The sequence below is a fragment of the Mastigoproctus giganteus genome, chromosome 8 (assembly GCF_048544385.1).
Source record: "Mastigoproctus giganteus isolate SK-2022 chromosome 8, ASM4854438v1, whole genome shotgun sequence".
Lineage (NCBI taxonomy): Eukaryota > Metazoa > Arthropoda > Arachnida > Uropygi > Thelyphonidae > Mastigoproctus > Mastigoproctus giganteus.
The window spans coordinates 76,103,279-76,127,928 of record NC_143582.1 but is presented as its reverse complement, the minus strand read 5'-3'; the positions used below and the strand labels follow the sequence as shown (position 1 = coordinate 76,127,928).

Sequence of the window (24,650 nt, the reverse complement as noted above, 5' to 3'; positions counted from 1 at the left end):
GCTCTACGGTGTAGAAACCTGGACTCTAACATCAACCACTACAAAAAAGCTCCAGGCCTTCGAAATGTGGCTCTACCGAAGAATGCTGAAAATTCCGTGGACAGCCAAGATAACCAACGCACAGGTCCTGCAGGACATGCACACGGAACGGGACCTGCTCAAAACCATCATCAGCAGGAAATGCAAATACCTAGGTCACATCGCTAGGAACCAACAAAAATATCACCTACTACCACTCATCCTGGAGGGAAAGATCGAAGGCAAGAAACGCCCAGGCAGACCGAAAATGGCATGGCTAGATAACATCAACACCTGGCTTCACATGACAACAGCACAAATTCTACACGCAGCGCTAGACAGAGAACAATATCAAAACGAAGTCGCAAACGCCATTCGGCAGCATTAAAGAAGAAGAAGAAGTAAAAATACTGTAATGGTTATAAGTTTTATATTAACCATTTACTCTTTAAAAAACAAAGAAAAAAATCCTGCAGAATTTAGCTGTTTTTAATAGCAGTTAATTTAGCACCTAGATCTTGGTAAGTCCTTAGGGTTCCCTTCACTATCCTAGCTTTCACACCAAGGGATAGTAGGTAAGTGGAATCATCCATTTCTGTGAAAAACTTGATATTGGGATTGTGACTGCTCGAAGGAATATGAAAATTATGTGGAAGAATTACAAGATGCTGTGCAGATAATATGGTGATCCATATCACAAGATTTCAAACTCCTTGTAGATAATGCAAGGTATCTGCAAGCCATTCAGCGAGCCCAAGGCCTCCGTAGTCGTGTGGTCAGGAGCAGGAGTGCAGTAGCACACGCTCTGAGTAGATCGAGGGTTCAAGCCCCTGACTGCTAAATATGGTTGATCTACCAACCTGCACTGGACCAGCATGGCAGATTATGGTCCATTTCCCTCAACATGAGTTGTTGAGGCATCCATCCTGCAGTGGATTGATAATGGCTGCAGTTTACTTTTTCTTTTTTTTTGGCGAGTTCACAGAAGCCCAACTCAATATTAATGCAGATGATCCTTTTTCAATATTCTAAGATGTGCCATTAGAATTTATTACATTTAATATCCATAAATGCTAAAAAGGACATTGAAAAAGGTGATCTTTTACAGCTTCCTTTCTGCATATTGAATATTAAATGCAATACATTTTAATGCTGCATCTTTATTGTGCAGAAATTTGCCTTTAGCCAGTGGGTGGTTAATTGCTGGAACAAACTTCCATCTGTCGTTGTGGAAGTTGACAAGTTAAATAAATTTAAGGAGGAACTGGACAAGCATTTGGAGGGAATGGTGTGATTTTTTTTTTTTTTTTTTTTTTTTTGGCTGATGCTGCATAAGCTTATACACTTGCTTTCTTGCATCACATGCCACTACTACATTTTGATATTATTCCTCAAAACAACATATAAGATATTAGTTTCTGAGCTATTTTCTTTTTATTATTTTTTAAAATAATTTTTATAGATCTGATTGCTGGATAAATTGAATTCCCCTTAGTGTTAATGTATTATCTTCAAACATTACCTTACAGCAACTGAAATCTGCTTATTAATAAATAATGAAATAAGAAGTACTGTCGCTGTAGTTAATTTTTACACCTACAGATTCATTATAGAACACTGATTTATAATCAAGTTTTAAAAGAAAATTTTGCACCAATGAACGTTAACTTCAGGTCTGTAATGTGCATAAAAAGTTGTGAATTTATATTCAGAATTTCTGTTCATTACCATAATATTTTCATGAATAAACCCTCTTCTAAGTCGTGCAGGTCTCAAATGAGGATATTCTTCCGTGCTGGTGACTCTTATGTCCCACACTTTTTTCCAAGCTTGATATAATGGCTGATGTACTGGATACACACCTGAATGATGAGGAGCTACCGAATAGCCAGAATCTGTTGGAATTCCTGCTTTCTAAATCAACATTAAGATTATTTATAGTAGAAAATAAATAAATAATAATTAAAATGGCACAAATTAAATGTGCAATATTAAAGAATATCTGTTTAATAATATTAGATACAGATATCAAATAACACTAAATATAAATGGAATATACAGGGTGAGTATAAAGTCTTTCTCTGATTAAAAAAAATTATAACTTAATGCAAATTACAGTGTCTAGAGACTAAGCACCTGTGAGGTGATCTGATTGAGGTGTATAAAGCCTTGAATGGTTTGAGCATGCTCAATGCTGATGGGAATCCTCCTCTTGCTCAGAATAATTGCCTGAGAGGGCATAAATTCAAATTGAGGAAAGACAGTTGTAGGATAGAGGTGCGGAAGTTTGCCTTTAGCCAGCGGGTGGTTGATTGCTGGAACAAACTTCCATCTGTCGTTGTAGAAGTTGATAGCTTAAACAAATTCAAGGCAGAACTAGACAAAATTTTGAGCGAGTGGATTAGTGAAATGAGAATAGGGTGTGTGTTTTTTTTTTTTTTTTTTTTTTTGGCTGATGCAATATAAGTTTGCTTTCTTGCATCATATGCCCTAATGCTAATGGGCTATAATTATGAGCCTTATGTTATGTTATTTGGTTTTTAGGAGCATTAGCAACTAAGGCCATATTGCTCCGGGAATATGCGGTGGTCATTCCCTTGATCTATCCACATCCCCCGTATTTGGTGGTGACGGGCTCGAACCCCGGTCTAATCAAGAAGCGTGTGCTACGCACTGCTGCTCCTTGCCACCTGGCTACAGAGGCGCCTATGAGCCTTATGTTTAAGCTGATACGATAATCAGGGGCTGTAATAGACTGAAGTGGCTTTCTGTTCTGGTTCATAATATGAATCAATAATCAGGGCAGTACAGTAAACCCCCCGCTATTCGCGGGGGTTACGTTCCTGAGAAATGTCGCGAATACTGAAAACGCGAATACTGAGTTATGGTTCCCACAGTAATAAAGGGGTTCCGTTCCAAAGTATGAAATATATAAGAAAAACTAGTCTAAAATTTTGTCTATGTATGTATTATATGTATCTTCATAATATGACTATGTACATAGACAGTGCATAGTGAAATGCAAGCATAAGGTATCAAAATGAAAATAAGAAACAATTTAATATTAAATGTAATATTTATTAGAAATTTCAAACAAATCTTTCAAACCAGTGCCTTTGCTAGCTAAAAAACTTATCCCGCCAGTGCTATCACCAGTTTCGCTAAAGTGTTGATAAAGGAGTTTTGCCTTTTCACGAATGATGAGTGAACTTAACAGAATTTTATTTTGAGTTCGGTCTTCTATCCACATGTTTAAAGCTTTTTCCATTTTTTTCTAAATCATGAGTTACAGAGCAAATATTTGAAGCAATTAGCGCGTTTTCACGGACACTACAGCGGATTTTTTCTTCCGATTTTTTGATTGATCGTACCGCTGACTCATTGATTTTATAACGTTTTGCCACTGAAGAGACACTTTCACCATTAGAAATTTTGTCTAATAACTCAATTTTATTCACTAATGTCATCACCTTCTTTGATATTTTCACATTTCCCTTGTTATTCGTAGCCATATTTTTGTATGGGTAAAAAAGAACTTGTCCACAATAAAGGCACTTTCTTTCGTTAACACACTCGAAAAAGTCTGTTTTACACTGCAAAACGGTAGATTTATCACTTTTGTAAGCATATCCATTTATAAATTGATAAATTTATTCAATTTATAAGCATATAAATTAAAAGCAAACAACCAAACCTTCCATGACAAGCACATAACACATACTGAACAAGGATTAGTGAGAAACATCCACGCTCGCGATTTTGTCACCCCTCTCTCCCCCACCTACTGAGCGCTGTTTTGACCGGGAAAGATAATTTTAGCCACGGCCATGTTTTTTTATGGCGGAAAATATTCACGGCGCTTTAAAATTCACATTTGTTTTTGGTTTCATTTTATATTAAATCAGCGATCACGAATACGCAAAACCATGAATACAGATACCGCAAATAGCGGGGGTTTACTGTACTTATGAACAGGCATATGAGCCTCAGGCCTGACCACAGAGAGGGGGCCTCACATGTCCTCTCTAAATTTTTAAAGTGATTTCTTTTTTTAATGCCCTGATCTAAACCAGGCCCACTTATACCTACCATGTAAACAGAGACATTACATTAGAAATACCTGATCCTAATATTACCGGTGCCAAAGCACATCCATGGCTAGGATCTTATTTTCCGGCGTCTGAATCTTAGGTGACAATTATTTATAAAAATATAAATTTTAAAACTCAATTTTTAACTCAAAATAAATTTGTGACCACTTAGCCTATTCTGAGGAGCAATACATTTGGACCAGGTCTATGTATCCTGATCAGCATAGTTCCCGTCCCTAACCACGGGGAGGTGGGTCGCCACTATCTATCAGGTCTCTTTTATTAAACATTTCATTAACAAATTTGTTAAAAAGAGCGAAATTGTTACAATCTGTGAACAGGATCCCCAGACTATCCTCGTCTAATACTCCTACAAGCGTTTCTAATCTCCTGCGTATGTCCAAGTATGCGTTGCATTCGAGCATCAGATGTTTGGAAGTTTCAACTTCTCCACAAGCACACAATCCAGAGCAATGTAATCCAAGCTGCGACAACTTATATTTCAGACCATGTCCAGTAAGTAGAAAACTCGCTCTTAGCCCAAACTGTAACCAGGGCTTTAACCTACAATCTACCAGTCGTACATCAGGCAGGAACATATATGTTTGTCTACCTTTTTTCAGAGGTTTCCCAACTCGCTTGCCAAAGACCAACTATCTCAGTATTTATTCTTATCTTCTCTTCACGGACCTCATTCCTAGAGTATTCTCGCCCAACTTCTGGACAGGAAGTCACACCCAATATGGTTTTTCTGATATTGTTCTTGGTGAAGTATATTAACCCTTTTAGTAATACTTCAAAATAAGCAGGTTTTCGTCCTGCCAATACCTGGAGTGCATCAGAGGAGACTGTACGGCATGCACGTGTAGTTCCGAGTAAAGCAAATCTTTGTGCCTGTATGAGATGCTTTTGTATTAAAGTCTTGTCGACTCGGTGAACCCATGCACCAGAGGCGTAAGTTAGTATTGGGACAAATAAACACTGGTATAACATATTCAAGGAGCGTCCTTTTATGCCCCAATCTATTCTTACTACTCTCTTAATCTTAGCATACAGCATTCTTGTTTTGTTCTTAATGTAGCGGACATGCTCGGTGAAGAACAGCCGCTCCTCTAACTGCACACCCAAGTATTTTGTCTTTTTGGCATAACGTATTGGTTCTCCTTCCAATTGTACTGTAGGATGTCTGTTCATGCACAAGCTACCCTTCATTAGAGTCTGGACTGTTTTTTCTTTAGATATTTCTAATTTGTTCAACTTGGACCATTCGCTCAATGAACTCAGTGCATTGTCTGCTCTGGTCTCCAATTGAGAGCGGGAATTAGCACTAATTAACAACACTAGGTCGTCCGCATACGCTATCATATCTACACCAGCAAAACTGTTTTGGAGAAAAGTGTCAAACACCATATTCCAAACGTATGGACCCATTACCGAGCCTTGAGGGCATCCCCGGTACATAGGTCTGATTATCTCACCATAATTATTTCTTATGATCACATTTCTTTCCTTGAAATAGTTCTCACATACTTGGTATAAGTTTTTAGGACAACCAATTTCTCTGATCCTAGCTAGGATACTCTCCCACCAGAGCCTGTCAAAAGCACCACGGAAGTCAATAAAAACGGCAAGAACATATCTATCATTGCTTCCCTCAACAGTGCGGACTAGTCTATATATAGCGTCCTCTGTGCTTTTCCCAGTTTTAAATCCAAACTGAAGCTCAGAGGACATAGACTTTCTTTCATATCTAATCATTATGCGACTCGCACAGAGTCTTTCATATACTTTGCCTAGCACTGGAAGGAGAGCAATGGGTCGGTATGCTCCAGTCTCGTTTAACAATCTGTCTGTTCCTTTAACTATCAACCTCACGTGTGCTTCTTTCCAGGCCCCGGGAAAGATACCCTCTTTTATGCATTTGTTGTACATTTCAACAAACGCCTCCGGAGTCAGTTCATACGCTTTCTTCATTACAGAAACTTCTATCCCATCAAGGCCCGGTGTCTTATTATTCTTTGCCCGATTAATTGCTGCACACACTTCATCTGGTGTAAAATCACTTTCTTCATCTGTTTCGTGGAGTTCTTGGCATAAATTATCAACAGCTTGTTCTTGGTTTTCTATTCGCGGGAATAAGTCGTCCAATATCCTGTTCACAGACTGTTCCCAGTTCAGAGTTTGCTCATTTTCGTTTCCAATAGTTGTGGTTATGTCCAATAGGCTCTTTTTATTGTTAATTATTTTTAAAATTTCCCAAGGATCTCTGGATCCTTGCTCTTCAATATATTTCTTCCAATGAGTTATTTTAGATTTATTAATAGCTAATACATAATTTCTTCTTTTCTCTTTATATTGCTCAACATAAATTCTAACTAAATCAATATTACAGTTCCTTCTTTGCCTCTGACATAATCTTCTCAGTTGATTGACTTCCTTCCTTAGATTGGTCAACTCATTAGTCCACCAGAAAACTGGTCTAGAAGTGGTGTTTCGTTTTTTCATACTTCGAGTGCAAGCTTGTGTGATAACATTTGTCAGTTCTTTAACATGATCATCAGCTGCAAGGTCATCCCAGCAAACTCGTCGCATCAGACTGTTATAATTTTCAGTAAACCTTGGCCATGCAGCGTTCGTTATTAAAAATCTTTCTATTTTATTCCAACTCCGTATCGAGTCCTGAGAATCGATATCAAACAGAATCGCGTTGTGGTCACTCGTAGTCAAGTTCTCAACAACTCTCCAGTTCTTTATTTTATTTCTTATTGCTCCTGAAGCAAAAGTAGCATCTATATATGAAGTGCCATGTACAGTATTATAAGTTGGAGGATGTCCTAAGTCATTAATCACCTCTAACCCTGTTGCAGCTATATGCTCCTCCAGCAGATTCCCTCTGTCATCGGAGTTTTCACTGCCCCAGAGTAGAGAGTTAGAGTTGGTATCTACTCCGATAACGATCCTTTCAGACCCCAGTAGTCTATGCAACTTCTCTAAGTACGTTAAACTCGTATCTAAACTTTCAGAAGGTTGGCAGTACAGAGCCACCATATAGAGCCTACCGAAGTCCCCAATGAGTTCAGTACATATTGCATTCTTGTTACATAAAGTAGACACTTTTGTAACAACTATATGTTTGCTCCGAACTATTATTGTCGCATTGGGTAATACTCCCTCCGAGATGACTCTATATGATCTCGGGTAACATCTTACCTGCTCTGCTACCGCATAAGGCTCCTGAAGAATTGCTACTACAATGTCCTTTTTCTCCATAATATAGTTTACTTGAAGTGCAACACTTTTGGCTCTTTGGGCGTTTAACTGTAAGATTTTTATTTTAGCCATAATTTATATTTCTTTTATAAATTTCTATAGCTTTGCTGTATTCTTGGCAGTTTTTACTTATAGCAGCATGATCTGCCGCAGCCCCATTCCTTTTACAATTACAGCATCTTGGTTGTTTGTTTTTATTTGGACATTCTTTGTACGAGAGCTTAACTTCACCGCAGTGACCACAATTCGCTTCTTTCTTACAGTATTTAGCTACATGGCCGTACATCATGCATTTATAGCATTGGGTTACTGGGAAGATCTCCTTGAACCTATTAGCTGACCAACCAATTAACAGCCGCGATCTACACTTCACCCTTTTCTTCCATACGCTTGCACTAAATTGGACGATCCAGTTCTCAGTGTCCTTGTCTTTGGTCTTATTTATTGTTAATACTTGGATTCCGTCACAACACTTCTTTTCACTCATTCCCATTTCACTGAAGTTCTTTAACCATAGTTCTTTAGGAAGGTCTTCTTTCTTCATTCCCTTTTCAACATCAAAGATAACGACTTTTGGTAATATAGATCTTGGAACCATACTTTTTATTCCCAGCGTGTCCAGCTTGGAACAACCCTTGATCTTAGCTATATCGTCATCAGTTGCTGTTTCCACAATAACACATCTGTCTCTTATTGTTCTTATATTTTTGACCTTCACTTCTGTCAAAATAGGGCGGATTTCTTTCAGCACATCTTCTTTTACTTGCTCACTTGTTTGATATTTTTGCGATACTGCTTTCAGTATAATCTTTTTGGACGGTTTCTCATGAAACTCAATATCCTTCTTAGCAACCTTCGCATATGAATCTTTTTTGCTTCTTTCATCCTTTTTCTTAAGCCTTTCTTTCAATAGTATATTCTCGGTGAAGACATTGAATGCTTTAGCCTCTAATTGGTCCCAGATTTCCAATATAGTTCTTATAGAGGCAGTTGGAACCTTGCTTAATTTATCCCAGAGAAAGGCCCGTAATCGTTCTCGCTGATTGTGGACATATTGGAACTCATCATGTTTCGACTTCATCTTGTCATCCTTCTTTTGCTTCTTACTTAAGGATCTTTTTGATATGCTGGCATCAGATTCATTTCCTTTTGCCCTTCTTTTTCTTTGAGCATTTTGAGAAGTGGTTGATGCTTTCTGTGTTATTTGTGAAGTTCCAGCAACCGATGACGATATGCACTTCACTGATGTTCCAGCCAGAGAACTATCTGCTAGGACTTCTATCTCTGCTAGATCTTGTGCTTGAGATAAGATACTATGGGTTATTTCATCTCGTTCTTCTTCAGTCAGCTCTGAAGCTGCTGACATTATTTCTTGACTCATTGGGTCCAGTTCACTACTACTAGACGACATTGTAAAAAATAAAATGCGAACACTATATACACACTTAAAAACCAAGTGTCAACAATGACAAGTGGTGAAATATTTACAATATCAAAGAGCAAGGAGCCAACAATCCAACGATTCAATTTCTAATGCAATTCTAAACTTTAAAACTTTAAAAACAACCCCAGTCCAAGTCAAACAGACCGGGGTCCCAGAACTTAGGACAACGAAAAAGGGCACGGAAATACAAAAAATAAATTCCCTCGAAACCCTCTGCACCAGTTCAGCCCGTTTAGCCGGCAGGGGACTCGCCCCGTGCCGCCCGCCCCAGACGACGTGGACGTAGGGCCACTAATCCAAGACTTGCAACTCGTGCAAAGAACAATATAAATCAGCACACAACTAGAAATTTCAAAAATTAAAAGCTAACCTTTTACTTTTTCAGTAGTCGGCCAAAATACAATATGCTCAAATTTGTCCCCAAGATTAGCCCTGGGGCCGGAAAATATTCACGGCGCTTTAAAATTCACATTTGTTTTTGGTTTCATTTTATATTAAATCAACGATCGCGAATACGCAAAACCATGAATACAGATACCGCGAATAGCGGGGGTTTACTGCACTTATGAACAGGCATATGAGCCTCAGGCCTGACCACAGAGAGGGGCCTCACATGTCCTCTCTAAATTTTTAAAGTGATTTCTTTTTTTAATGCCCTGATCTAAACCAGGCCCACTTACACCTACCATGTAAACAGAGAGAGGTGAAATTTACTGAAAGCATGGATGACTCATTTCTGCGAAAGAACAGATCAATTTCCAGAATAAAGGAAAATCATCATCATCAGCCATTTTCAATCCACTGCAGGATGGAGGACTCTACAGAAGCTTACCAGTTCCTTCTGTTTTGTGCAATGGCCATCCATTTACTGCCCACGAACTTGTGAATTTCAACTGTCAAAGGAAAATCACTCTCTCCTAATTCTCTAATAGGGTGTGTCAGTAGAACACACAGGTTGACCACGGCGTATTATCTACATCAGGATTATGCCTTAATCTGCAAATGGGTTTACTTAAAGATTTAAGTACCATCAGGGGCAAAGGGAAGGGTTTCTGCTTTCACAAAGGTGACCACAGTGGTCTCAGAGATTTTTTAAATTTGATACAGTGGGACCAACTCATGATGTTACCAATCGCAAATTCTAAATGGGAAGCATTCAAGGAATTAATCTTAGAAGCTACTAGGCTTTTCATGCCAACTAAGAAAAACCGTTCTAGGTTTAGGCCCAATGGATGTCAGATGAACTAATGAGACTCGTGGCAGAGAAGAGAAATGAGTGGGATGCATATAAATTATCAGGCAACACAGAAGCCTATGGTACATATAAGCTAGTCTGTAATCAAGTCACAAAGGAGGTTAGGTAAGCAAAAGCAGATTATGAGAAACCTTTGGCAAAGGATGCAAAGAAAAACAGCAAAAACTTCTTTACTTAAAAAACTCTAAAAGGAAGGGGATGAATCAGATTGGTCCACTTGAAACTGATGGTTTGACTATAGATGATCCTGCTCTGATAGCTGCCAAACTGAATGAGTATTTTGCTTTAACATTCACACATGAGGAGTTATTCAGGGAGGGGAAGGCCAGATGTTTATCAAACTCTAACAGCGACTTAAATGATTTTGTTATAACTGAGAGCAAAGTGGAGGAGAAATTATTGAAGTTAAACATAAGAAAGGCACATGGGGTGGATGGGATTTATCCAGTTATATTAAAGGTGGCAAAGGAAGTAAGCAAACAGTAAGCAAACATAATTATGTACCCTGAGTCCATAATCATTGGACTCGGGGTACGTCCCCACAGACTGGAGATGTGCAAATACATCTCCAATTCACAAAGAGGGATCAAAGGGTGACACGAGTAATTACAGACCTCTTAGTTTAACTTCTGTTCTGGGGAAAATAATGGGGTCACTGGTTAAAGAAGCATTGCAGGATCATCTAGACAAGATAGCGGTAATAATTCAGAAACAGGTGGGTTTGTCAAGGGGAAGTCTTGTCTGACCAATTTCATTGGATACTATGATGTGGTCACAAAAGAACTGGATGCAAAAAATGATTCTGATATACATTTATACAATACTTGGGTTTCAGGAAATCTTTTGCTACTGTTGCACATGGAAGTCTACTGTACAAATTGGAGCAGTAGGCATTAAGGGCAAATTGCTACAATGGATAAAAGGATGGTTGAGTTGGAGAACACAGAGTCATAATCAATGGACACTGCACTTCGTGGTCAAATGTTATAAGTGGATTCTCCCAAGGTTTGGTGTTGGGCCCATTGTTGTTTTGTATATTTATCAATGATATTGATGAAGGTATATCAAGCTTAATGTCGAAGTTTGCAGATAATACAAAGGTTGGCAGGGTTGTTAATGACAGTATGCTGCTGCAACAGGATCTAGAAAAGTTGAGCTGATAGGCTGAGAAGTGGCAACTAACATTGACAAATACAAAGTATTGCATACGGGTAGCAGTAACCCCAGAGCAATATATCAACTGTGTGGTGTTACACTCAGGGTAGTGGAGAACGAAAGAGACCTGCTGGAAATTGTGTAGTCAGATATGAAGTTTTCTGAGCAATGCAGACAGGCTGCCACAGCAGGTCATGCTGTCTTCTCAATGACATACAAGAATTTTGCTAGTAGGAGAAAGGCGGTGATTATCCCCTTGTATAAGGCAATGGTCCAGCCACACCTTGAGTACTGTGCACAAGTTTGGAAGCCTCATTTTAGGAACAAGTTTGGTTCCTAAAATGAGGAACCAAACTTCTTGTTGCTCTTCTGTACTAGTTCTAGCAACTCTACATCCTTAGGAAGGATGTAGAGTTGCTAGAACTAGTACAGAAGAGCAACAAGACCGGTAAGGGGAACAAAGGGAGTGCTCTTACAAAGAAAGGCTTAAGTTCTACAAATTCCAGCGTCTGGAGACTGCAAGGTGATCTGATTGCAGTGTATAAGGCCTTAAATGGATTGAACAGGCTCAATGCTGATGGGATTCTTCCTCTTGCTCAGATCACAAACCTGAGGGGGACATAAACTAAAATTGAGGAAAGACAGTTGTCAAATAGATGTGGGAAATTTGTCTTTAGCCAGTGGGTAGTTGATTGATGGAACAAACTTCCATCTGCCATTGTGTTGACAGTTTAAATAAATGCAAGGAAGAAACGGACAAACATTTGGAGCGAATGGATGGATGTACACGGTCGAAGTGAGTGGTCCTTTAGGCACCTCAGATCACAACTTGGTGATTGTCTCTTATCCGATGGAGCCTTTATCTCGTGGCTATTCCCAACCTCTTATTGTTTAGCATTACAAGAATGCCAAACAATGAGTACAAAACCAGTACAAGTGATATTCCCTTTTGAATGCAGAGTTTCACAGAGATTTGTTTGGAGATTGCAATATTGTTTGTGTGATGTCGTCTAAAGTGTCACATGTAAAAAAATTCCTTCTTTCATATTCCTTATTCCTAATAGATCCACTCATAAAACTTCTTTATTATCTTGAAAGTTGCAGGCTTGCATGGACAGCTAGTGGTAGAGAATTTTTCAACAAACTTTTCTTGACATTCACTGTAAGACTTTGTTTACAAGTAAGATTCAACTAAAAAAATAACACAATGCTCAATAATATACAGTCAATCCTCGTATAGCACGATAGTTGTGTTCCTAGAAACCCTCATGCAATGCAAAATTGTGCAATATGAACAACAAGCCCTATGGGAAAAATAGGGTTAGGTGCCGACCACCCAAGACTGAACACACATTTGTAACCAAAACCAAAACATTACCAAACACAATAAATAATCGTAATAAAATACTTAAGTATTTTATTACGACTATTACGTAATAAAATATTGCTAATGCTTTTGCTTCTATCGTCAGCAAACTTGTTTTTTGTTTGATTTTCTATCCAAACAGATGACAGCTGTTCCATCTCTTCCAATTCTTGTGTCTTAATCTAATGGATTTTAATTACACTTTGAGTTGTTCCTGCTATGAAAGTTGTTTTTATTTTCTCTGTATTCTTTGTAATTCTCGGCGTCATCTCATTTAGGTCTGTGGCACATGCAATATCACATGGTCTTTCATTTCGCTCAAAGCATTTCACAAATTCATATTTTTTCCTCTATCGACAGAGGCGGACTGGCCATAAGCCTTACCGGGGAAACCCCGGTGGGCCGGAGGCCGGTGTGATTTTGGCCATAAACACTAGTATGAGGCCACTATAAATTTCCCCGGGTAAGAATTTTTGACCTAGTCCGCTTCTGTTTATAGATATTGCTTTTCTTTTTCTCTCTGAATCTGTAGCGTCTTCACCAGGATGCTTCCTTTTCACACCTTTTAAGTATTTTACTCATTTTTAGGGAATAAAGCAAAATTACAAAAGGAGGAGGCACACTTGATACACATAAACAAAGCTGCGCGCGTGTAGCAACTGAATAAACAACACCGTAAAGGCAGAGATACACTATTAACACCTCATATTTTACTAAAGCACATTTCTAGGGGTTACTACTATAAAACAATAAAAACAATTTCCAGTTGCGTTTCTGCTAGTGGAATCTGTTGTAAACTGGTAGTAAACTCTATCTAATTGCCTTTGCGATAATACTGATAGCTGGAATTATGTGGGTTTTTACGTTATTATGGTGAAATGTGTTTCCCCTTCACTGATATAAGAAACAAATACATTTTCAGAATCTTCTCTTCGTTCCTATCGTGTTGCGTTCAGTTGGGGTGATTCTGCGTTCGACTGCCATTTCTTGTAAACACAAAGGCGAATTGTGCATAAGCGAATTCGGTTCATGTTATATAAGATATCATTCCCCTATTTATAAATCGTGTATGATCGAATTCGTGTGGTGTAAACACGTGTTATACAAGGACTGACTGTATGGCAGCATGATGCATGTCACTTCAAATATGGATTTATGAGAAATTGAACACTTGAAATGCAAAACTTTCACTACCTCCAATAGTGCCCTTGCACAATTATATCAACGATCATTACTTGGTAGCATTGTACTTAATACAAATAATGTGGCTTTACTTTTAAAATGAACAATTTTAAAAGAATTATCTTGCACAAAATAAATAATGAGTTTATTTTTAAAATTCCCACAACTCCCATTTTAAAAATAGACTCCTCAGAGCCCACACATTTTTCATATCCCTAAGGAGTGTATACATAAGTTTTTTAATGTCATTTCAAATACAACTTCACAAAGTATATTATAAATCTTCCAGTAAACTCTGCCATCCCTTATCTCTGTTTCTAAGTAATTGCAGAAACCATTTATAATAGGGTGATAGCATGAAAATAGATTTTAAAATTGGAGGAGATTAAAAGGCTTTTACGTTATTATGGTGAAATGTGTTTCCCCTTCACTGATATAAGAAACATAAATACATTTTCAGAATCTTCTCCAGGCTGAAATTTTCTGGGATTCAGATCTAGAAGTTAATGAAATTGAATCAAGTGATACACGAATAGATGCAGAAGATAGTATTAAAATTCCAATCTGATTTTTGAAATAATTTTTATTCTAATACTGCGCAACCACATCAAAATAAGAGCAAATTAATATTTAAAAGCATTCATGTACAAAGTTTTAAATTTTATGAATTTTCACTTTCATAAAGAAAGTCACCTCATAGAACCCGCCATAGAGAGAGAGATCACTGCTCAGTATCAGACAATATCAAGAAACATAAACAATAACTTTACCACAAATTTAAAACAGATATCAAAAAACCCACTATATTTTAGTCAAAGATTTACTCCTAATTTTAAAAAAATCAACAAAAAATCATAAAATTCAAGTAATAACTAGAATAGGTATAAACAGATGTTTTTCAAGTAAATGACAAGAAGCGGCATTATAAATCATTGGGAGATTATTATCTTGCAACCCCCGCTATCTTCATACCCGCAGCTCAAAAAAAAAAAAAGGAGACCAAATGCTTAGTTTTAGTGCGTTGCGTCGATTGTTGTGTTCTGCACCTCTTGTGTTTGCCCATGTTAAATCTATAACAGATGCATCGTTTTGAAAAAGGGAAGCTATTCGATTTAAAATCGACATCGTAAAAAATAAATGTGTGTCCAATACACAAGTAGTGCGTGGTAAGTTTTTTTTGTTTTTTATCTATCACCATATATTTTACGTGGTTGCTGAACATTTTTCATTACAGTAAGTCCCCGACTTATGTAGGTTCCTTATGTTACGTTATGTATATATTTTTTTATATGACTGAAGATTTCACCATAACGTAAAAACCCACAGAATTCCAGCTATCGGTATTATCGCAAATGCAATAAGATCTAGTTTACTACCCGTTTATAATGAATTTCACTAACAGAAAAGCCCAGTGCAAATTGTTTTTACTGTTTTATGGCAGTGACCTCCAGAAATGTGCTTTAGTAAAATGTGAGCTTGCGTCAGGTTAAGGCGAGTTTTCGCCTTAACCCTCTGAAGTTCTTTTCAGAAAATTTCATTATGGTGCCGACTAAGAGAATAAGTGACAGCGCCACTAGTAAATCTACGAAGAAAAGGAAAGCAATCGATTTGGATCAGAAAATTAAAATAATAAGGATGTATGAAAATGGCCAAACATTAACATGTATCGTTCAGAATTCAGATTTGTCAGTGGAAACAGTGAACACAATAAAAAAGTAGAAAGATAATACGAGAAGCGGTGACGGCATAAATGAAGTTAACTATAATAACCAAGGCTACAAAATACAAATCAGTTTTTACAGTACAATAACATGCGTTTCTTTCTTCCTTTTATATTTTCTTTTCTTATGTGCCATTCTGGCTGCTTCACCACTGTCCCCAGATAAAGTTTTTAATCGAACTAATTAAAAATATATAACTATTTTTCTTCATTCTTCTGAGGATATTATGTAGTTTTTGTAATTTTGGCATATCAGGGCATTTTGGCATAGTAGCAATATTTTATTAGTCATTTCCGAGTTAATTATGTAAAACTTTAATTTTGTAAAAAGTCCTAGAACATATCTCTTACGTATGTCAGGGACTTACTGTATTTTTGGATTAACCGAAAAATTGATTATCCGGGAAGTTTTTTTTTTAACATCTATCCCGGAAAATCGAGTCTACTGTATTTTGCTACAGAGGGCAGTATGTGTTTTTGCAAAGACATTATTAGACTGCTGAAAGAACTAGGTGTCGTGCATAAGTCAGATAAATGCCGTTTATTCATGGATGCCTCAAAATTAAGTTCAAAAGCAGTTTTGCTTCATAATGCCAACAAATTTCCATCAGTTCCTGTGTTTCAGTTGGACTTAAAGCATGAAACCATGTTTAAGGTTCTACATGCTATAAAATACCAGGATTATGATTGGAACACATGCAGTAATTTTAAGGTTACTGTTTTGCAGGGGGATTTCACAAAATATCGTTGTTTTTTGTGTTTGTGGGACAGAAGAACGTTACGTTGTGCGATGTTGAGACAAGCAGGAAGAGTTCATACCAGGACAATATAATGTAAAATATATTTCTTTAGTGCAATCAAACAAGGTTCTTCTTCCATCCCTGCACATCAAACTTGGATTGAAAAATTTCATGAAGGGACTAGTTAAAGAAGATAATGAATTTGCATACTTCAGAAGTGCATTTCCTAATTTGATGTATGCCAAACTTAAGGAATTTTCGTAGGACCCCAAATTAGGAAACTCCTGAAAGATGTTGCATTTGAAACCCAGTTAAAGCAGCTTGGTGATCATTTAAGGCAGTAATACTTGGGTTTTTGGGTAATATAGGAAAGAAAAAATAGGAATATAGGAAAGAAAAAAAATTATGAAATGTTGGTGTTTACTTGAGTGCTAAAAAAAAAAAAACATCGGCTGTCAAATGTCATTGAAAATTCGTTTTCTTCATTCACATCTTTAATTTTTCCCCAGAAAATTTGGGAGGTGTGAGTGATGAACAAGGGGAGCGGCTTCATCAAGATATTTCCATGATGGAAAGCGGTACCAAGGTCACTGGGATTCTGTAATGATGGGGGATTACTGCTGGTTCCTTGTGAGCGAGAGCAAGCAGGAATACAAGAGAAAATCCCTTAGTAGCAAACATTTTTAAGGACAATTACAGATATGCTGATTATATATTTTTGAAATTAGTAAAATAATAAGAGAAGTTTACCTCAATATAGTATGTAGAACACTTCCAAGAAGTGTTCTACGTACTATATTGAGGTAAACTCCTCTTATTATTTTACTGATATTATTATCAACGTAGAACATATTGAGTATTACAGCTCTGATTCATACTATCTAATATTATTGAAATATAACTATTTTGCAATGATTTATGATATTTTTTCTGAAGTTGAGTTATAGAGAAAGTATGTTTTTCTTACACTTGTATTACGAACTTGAATTATATATATATATATAATGTGGTTATTACATTTAGATGTATGTATTCTTTTAGATTTGCGAGATTTGATCGGGAACAATCTACAATTAAACGTGTATATATATATATATATATATATATATATATATATATATATATATTAAACGTTGGTACATTTTTTGATATAGACGCGATAGACTTTTTATGGTGATGTTCGGAATCAGTGCATTTATTTCCTCCAGAATCACATATTTTTATTGACATTGAGGTATGACAAAAAATATTTTTTGATCCAGTGGGACTGAGTTCATCAATCTGATCTTCTTTCAATCCTTTGGTTCATGAACTGGATTTAAATATGAGCCACTACCACTTATGATGATCACTTGTATACTTTTCAATTTGGTAAAAAATGCTCATATGGCTTTTCTTACAACTTCTAGCCTCATCTTCAAATAGACCTGTCAGAGGTTGCCATAATTTACCAGATCACTATAAACATATATATTGTATTTTACTCTATTTTGTTTATTGATATTTGATGTATATGTGTTATACTATATATTTTGTTTCTTCTCTATAATGCTTAGGCTGTTTTGGAGCAAAAAAAAAAAAAAAAAAAAACATTTAACCAAAAACAGCCAATGTATATGCACATGCTTCAATTTTTTTTTTTTTTTTTTTTTATTTTAAATCAGTGGTATGCATCAGTTGAAACTGTTTAAATCTACTTTCCTTTTAGCACTTCTTTCTAGATAGTACTTTTCATGAAATATTCATCTACTTTGAAATATTTCATCTTTTCAGCAAACAGATTAATAAGATGAAAAAGGTGGCCTATTGTCTATTACCATCATGTTCTCAATCTCCTACTTTTTAGTATAACAAAATATACTAAAAATACCTTATACTCAATAAATCTTGAATATAAAGTACAATGTCAACACTAAGCCCCAGACAGTTTTTTAAAGGAATCCCACAGCTTTCAGGTTGTTCAGTTGTTGTTGTTATTTGGTTTCTAGGAGCATTAGCAACTAAGGCCATATTGCTCCAGGGATATGCGGTGGTCATTCCCTGACCTTTCTGCATCCTCCGTATTTAGTGGTCACGTGCTCGAATCCCGGTCTAATCAAGAAGCGTGTGCTACGCACTACCGCTCCTGCCCACCTGGCTATGGAGGCACCAAGTTGTTCAGAAGGTACCTAATGTATCCTATGCAGTCACCCATGTTGGTGCTAAAAGCAGGCTGCTTTTTTTATTTTATTTATTTATTTTTTTATTATGAAGGGTGACCAGAATGGGATATAGTTTGGCATCACTTTGCTTAGTGCTATCTGTAACAATTAATTAAAAACAGTCCATTTTTCAAAACTATTAGTACCTCTTCCTTTCATATCCATTCTATTTAATAACTGTATGTTTTAGCTATTTCACTACCAGGAAACCTTTTGGAATAACATGTCTGCATGTTATTCCAAAAGGTTTCCTGGTAGTGAAATAGCTTAGAGGAACAATATGTTCTATGAAAAAAAGATACAAATAAACATTAATCATGTATGACATCATTGTTATTATGAAATTCTACATCTTAAATTTGCATTTCTTTTGATGCACCGCACACTCTCCGTATGGCTATTTCTTTGCATTTCTTGCCAAATGAAATTAAAAAATCACATTTACAAACAGTACCCAAAGTAAACATATTACCTTTTTCAGATTTCACAATACATGGAAAATCACGAATGTAATCTCGAATTCTGAAATTTTACACATTTCTTTGGCATCTTACTGAAAGATGTTAATTTGCTTCACACCATATAAGCACAATGAAATGGTTGAAAATTACCGAGAACAATGCTATCACGCTGTGTTCCTATTTTGTAACACAGAACACACCTAACAGCCAATTTGTTAATGAAAATAAGCAGAAATTTGCAAAATTTTAAAGATGTAGTAAAACTATGTTATTGCAAAAAAGATTAAGAGAAACTAATTTACAAATTATATTATGAAAGTGAGATGGAGAAGTAAAATTGAGTCAAAAAGATAGATTTCCTTCAAAAAACCAGAGTTGTTAGCTATGCAAAATTTGCATTTCTTTTGATGCACTGCACACTCTCCGTATGGCTATTCTAACACTTATATTTGAGCAGGCTTTGTTCCTCAAAATGTAGGTATTACTACTGACCATAGTTACACCTATACGTTCTGCATGTAATTAGGATTTTTGCAATTTATGCTATATGAATATAACTAACCAATTTGTTCATGCTAATAAAAATTAAGCTAATCTAAACCTAGAAAAATAATATATAGTCTGAATTATGACAGTGCCCAATGTAAATTACTGGGTCCTTTAACTCTTTAGCCACTATTTAAAACATACTAATTAATGCAAAAATATTTGTTCACTTTTGACAATATCTAAATAGCTGAAATCCATTAAAAGGAAAGAAAATAGAACCTTTTAATCCCAATTCAAGCTTACTTTAGCAAAGTCTCGGTTCATTCTCATTTCCATTTCAAGAGCTGTAATGTTGTCAAACAGATGTGGCTGAACGTGACTCCACATATGGCAAAACCACCAAAATTTGTGAGCATTTTCTGTGAACAGAAGAGTATACACATAACATATATATATACATACATACACATACACACTTTTAATATTATCAACACCTTGCAAAAATATACTTATTTTTTTTTTATTTCTTTAATATAAATGAGCTATGCCAATAGCTTTACAAACAAAACTGTTCCTTGTATACACTGTAAAATTACACTGAATTCAATATAAAAAAAGGAAAAGTACATCTGCTAATCTGCATAGCAGATATCTTGTGATACTGTTACTTGAAACATTTTATAATACAAACACTGATTTATATATATGATTATTTTTTAAAACTAATTACTGTAATGTGATGCTTACAAATTTAACATTTTTTTTTTTTTTTTTTGTCCTAGTCCTTTTCTGTGCTTCTATATTCATTATACATTATCTGTTAGGGAAATAAGAAATAACTAATAACTTTAATGTCATGGATCCTGTTATTTTTTTATTATTTTTTTTAATTAAAAAATGTCTAAATAAAATCTTAGAAAAAACATGGTTCTATATTTTACGTAATGTTTGAAATGTTAGTTTGTGTTTAATACTATTGTTACTATTTTCAATGTAGTTCTCCCTACCTGTTTTATAGTTGTAGATTGTTTTTGTTCCTCAGCAAAATATATAAAAAAATAATAATAATAATAATAAAAAAATAATATTTTCATTATTGTGGACACAAGAAACACTGATTTGGAAAATGTCTGGTCTTTTGAATTAATTGTTTTAAAACAGTATTGCATTCCTTAATTTGGAAAGGAATTTAGGAATGCAGTAACAGAAAATTCTGCTATTGTTAACCAATCAACTATAATCTATAAACTGTTCCACTATCAACCTGTCATATTCAATAGACTAAACAAGAATATTTAGACTCTCAATCTTTATGTTATTATTCGTATGGCATTATATTTTGTTCAAAGCTGTAAATAGTTGCATTTAATTGTTATTATGCATTAATGTTAATTTTATTTTGTATTTCTGCATACAAATGAATTAGCATTTAAGCACTGTAATGTACACGCTATTCCAAATAAATAAATAGTCACTTTTGCCAGCTGTGACTACTTTGTGTTACCTAATTTTTGCAAATTTTAATCAAAGAAGGAAAGTTTATTACTTATTAATGGATCTGATTTTCATATGGGAAGGAACAGAATACAAGCCAACCAGGAAATGAGCAATAAGTCAGAATAATACTGGGAAATCAATGTCATTAAGTATAATTGTATTAATCGTTATCATATCTAGGGTAGTACTTGACGTTGTCACAGACATTCTCTCAGATATGCCAGACAGGTTGTACTTGTTACCTGGGAGTCTATATTTGGGTGACACTCAAGTCAAGTGGACCCAATTTTGGCGAAGTCCGGATGGTCTGTGACAGCCAAATCCCCTGCTTGCACCTTCATGATGGTGGGACTGTTAGTAATCCTGGTTATAACCTCCATGCACAAGCACACTGCAGGTGAGCACACAGGTGTGAACCAACGTAAGCAGGAGTCGAGGCGTGGCGCCCACATCACATGGAGCAATGCCGCCGTCTGTGTTACCGGGCAGTACTAAGTGGTAGATGACTCTTATCAACCGGTGCAATACCACCACTTTGCTTATTGGAGGCTTGAAGTGGTGGAACCCATGTTTAGTCTCCAGAGCTAAGTTACTGTCAACCCTTCCCCATCTCTTCTATCATGCAGTATGATTGATGACTTTTGAGGTTATGATGAACATTGTGGCGAGATCCAATATTCCTTACATTTCAAGGGTACAGCTCTAAAACGGTGTTCACAGGCCGGCCGCCAGTTAGTACACGGGACCAAACCTATTGGTAACTCTCTAGGAGGCTTCTGGATCATCTGGTGTATAATCTTGCTACCTCTACTCTGCCAGATAGTGACTGGAAGGAGTCCGAGTAGTGTGTATGCAGGGGACATTGTCAAGGCCACGTTATGTCAAGGATCTGGGTATATTCTTACCATGTGTACACCATATCCAAAATTTTCATTACTTCATACAGCATGTCCCCACCACTTTTTCTTACTATTGAATACACCATGAATTGTCAAACTAATAGAGTAAGCTTATCTGTGAAAAGATCTAAACCTCCCAAACACATCCTAATTCATTTCACAAATATACGTGGTCTCAGTTCTAATCTCAACGATGTCCATTTCCACTTGCAGACTGTGTGCCCATGTACCCCATGTACTTTTTCTGACAGAATCTCAGTTATCGGTTGATTCTACTACTTGCTCATCTGAGTTGCCCAAATTATTCACTGGATGATTCCTTTCACCTCAAAGCTGATACTTGTGCATATGTCGTTCCGATATTCCCTGTCAGAGACTTGGTAATTTGGAATCTCCTCTTTTCGATCTTCTCTGGCTTAAAATCCCTGACACAAATACCTCATGTCAAATTCATCTGTTGTCTCTACCATTCTCCCAACTCCACTAATCACTCAGAGAGCTCTTTGACTTCCTCTCTTTGCAACTTGACTTTCTCCAGTCCAACTTTCCTAACAGTGAGGTAATTTTCCTTGGTGATTTTAATGTTCACAACTCCAGCTGTTGGTGATTTTAATGTTCACAACTCCTTTTTCTAGTCACACCGACCCAGCTGTTCGAGATGCTGAGGCTTTTGCAATTCCTAATGACCTTGCGCAGATTGTTCATTTACCTACAAGAATACTGGACAACCCTAATTATATAGCCAACACACATGATCTGTTTCTCACAAACAATTCTTCTAAGTACACGGTTGAAGTGAGAGGTCCTTTAGGCACTTCAGATCAGAACTTGGTGATTGTCTCGTCTCCAATGGAGCCTTTATCTCCTGGCTATTCCCAACCTCGTGTTGTCTGGCATTACAAGAATGCAAAATGGAATGACCTGCGAGACTTCTTTTCTTCTTTTCCTTGGTCGGATTACTGTTTCAAAACTTCTCATGTCAACACTTGTTCAGATCGTGTCGGTGAAATTATTCTTGCAGGAATGTAATCCTTTATCCCACACTCCAAATCTCGTCCTTTATCTAAACCTTGGTTTTCCAATAAATGTGCTAAGGCTGTTCAACAGAAGAATATTGCATATCGTAATTGGCTTGTTTCTGATTCTTCAGTTTCATTTTCTGCCTACACCAAAGCTCGCAACAATTGTAAAGCAGTTATTAATCAGTCTAAACTAGAGTTTGAACAGGCTAAGAGTAGAAAACTTGCTTCTTGCCCTAATGGTAGCTGAGCATTCTGGTCTCTTGCCAAAGCTATTGGCCGCAACTCTTGCCCATCTCTGCTCCCACCTCTGTCCAAACCAAATGGTTCTGTTGTCACTTCAGCCAAAGATAAAGCTGACCTGCTAGTATCTCATTTTACTTCCAACTCATGTATTAATGATCTCGGTAAAACACCTCCCACCATTTCCAACACGCTCCATTCAATGCCTCCTGTGGTGTTCCGTCAAAAGGATGTCAGAAGGATTTTGACGAATCTTGATGCTAAGAAAGCTCCAGGTCCTGATGGTATTTCTCCACTTGTTCTCAAAACCTGTTCTCCTGAGCTTACTCCTGTTCTTTGCCGCCTTTTTTCACTTTCTTATTCCAAAGGTGTTTTTCCTTCTGCTTGGAAATTTGCTCATGTCCAGCCAGTTCCTAAAATGGGTGACAAATCCCTCCCATCCAATTATTGTCCCATTGCAAATACTTCTACTCTTTCTAAAGTAATGGAGAAATCAATTAACCACCAAATCTTAAACTACCTAGAAACTTTCCATCTCATCAACAATCGCTAGTATGGATTCCATCAGTGTCGATCCACTGGTGATATTCTGGCTTATGTTACCCATTTATAGACTAACTCAATAGAAAGGTTCGGTGAAACACAAGTAGTTGCTCTTTACATCTCAAAGTCTTTCAATCGTGTTTGGCATAAAGGTCTTCTAAACAAGCTTCCATCTCATGGTTTGCCAGTTGTTTTTTGTAATTGGTTATCCAGTTTTCTCTCTGATCACTCACTGAGGGTGATGGTAGATGGCTCTCTGTCTTCTAACCTCTCCACTAATGCCAGTGTCCCCCAAGGTGCAGTTCTTTCCTCTTGTATATTAATGACCTTCTTCCATTGACTGGAAATTCTATCCATAGTCTTGCCGATGATAGCACATTGCATTCCACTTTCCATTTTGAGAAACCTTGTCCTGCTCAATCAGCTTCAACTTCTCAAAAATCTGCTACCAATTCCTTAAATGGTAATTACCTGGAGATCGAATTACCTGGTAATTCGATCTCCAGGTAATTCTCCAGTGGGGCAAAGACAACTTAGTTGATTTCAATCCTTCTAAAACTCAGTCTTGTCTTATATCTCGCAAAAAGGAGTCTTCTGCTCCTATGCTCACCTTTGGTGACACTCCGATTTCTAGGCAAAATGATATACTTCTTTTTGGGATTACCCTGACTTCTAATCTCTCTTGGCACAAGCACATTACAAATATTGCTTCCTCTGCATCTAAAAAACTTGGTTTTCTCTTTCGCTCTCAGCGTTACTTTTCTTCCAAACAGCTGTTCACTCTGTACAAATCGCAAATCTGCCCTACCATGGAATATTGTTTCCACATCTGGGTTGGTGCCCCCAAAACCTCTCTCAGGCTTCTTGATTCTGTTCAGAAGAGGGCAGTTAGGCTAATTAATGATTCGTCTCTAATAGAGTCTCTCCATTCGCTGTCTCACAGATGTACTGTTTCTGCTGCATGCCTCTTCTATAGATATTTCCATCGGCATTGTTCTTCTGAATTGGCTTCTATAATTCCCGCTCTCTCTTTCAAAACAGTCCGAACACGTTCTGC

General features: G+C 36.7%; 1 protein-coding gene across 3 annotated transcripts in view; it reads right to left on the bottom strand.

Moving 5' to 3' along the window:
- LOC150081647 (bifunctional heparan sulfate N-deacetylase/N-sulfotransferase-like) overlaps positions 1 to 24,650 on the bottom strand; it is a 160,294-nt gene that overhangs the window by 63,477 nt on the left and 72,167 nt on the right. For all 3 annotated transcript variants that reach the window (XM_090379507.1, XM_090379508.1, XM_090379509.1), the window contains exons 8-9: positions 19,696 to 19,811; positions 1,747 to 1,932 (exon numbers count right to left, since the gene is read on the bottom strand). In XM_090379507.1, coding sequence (XP_090235633.1) covers positions 1,747 to 1,932; positions 19,696 to 19,811 — 302 coding nt within the window. The remainder of the gene's footprint in view (positions 1 to 1,746; positions 1,933 to 19,695; positions 19,812 to 24,650) is intronic.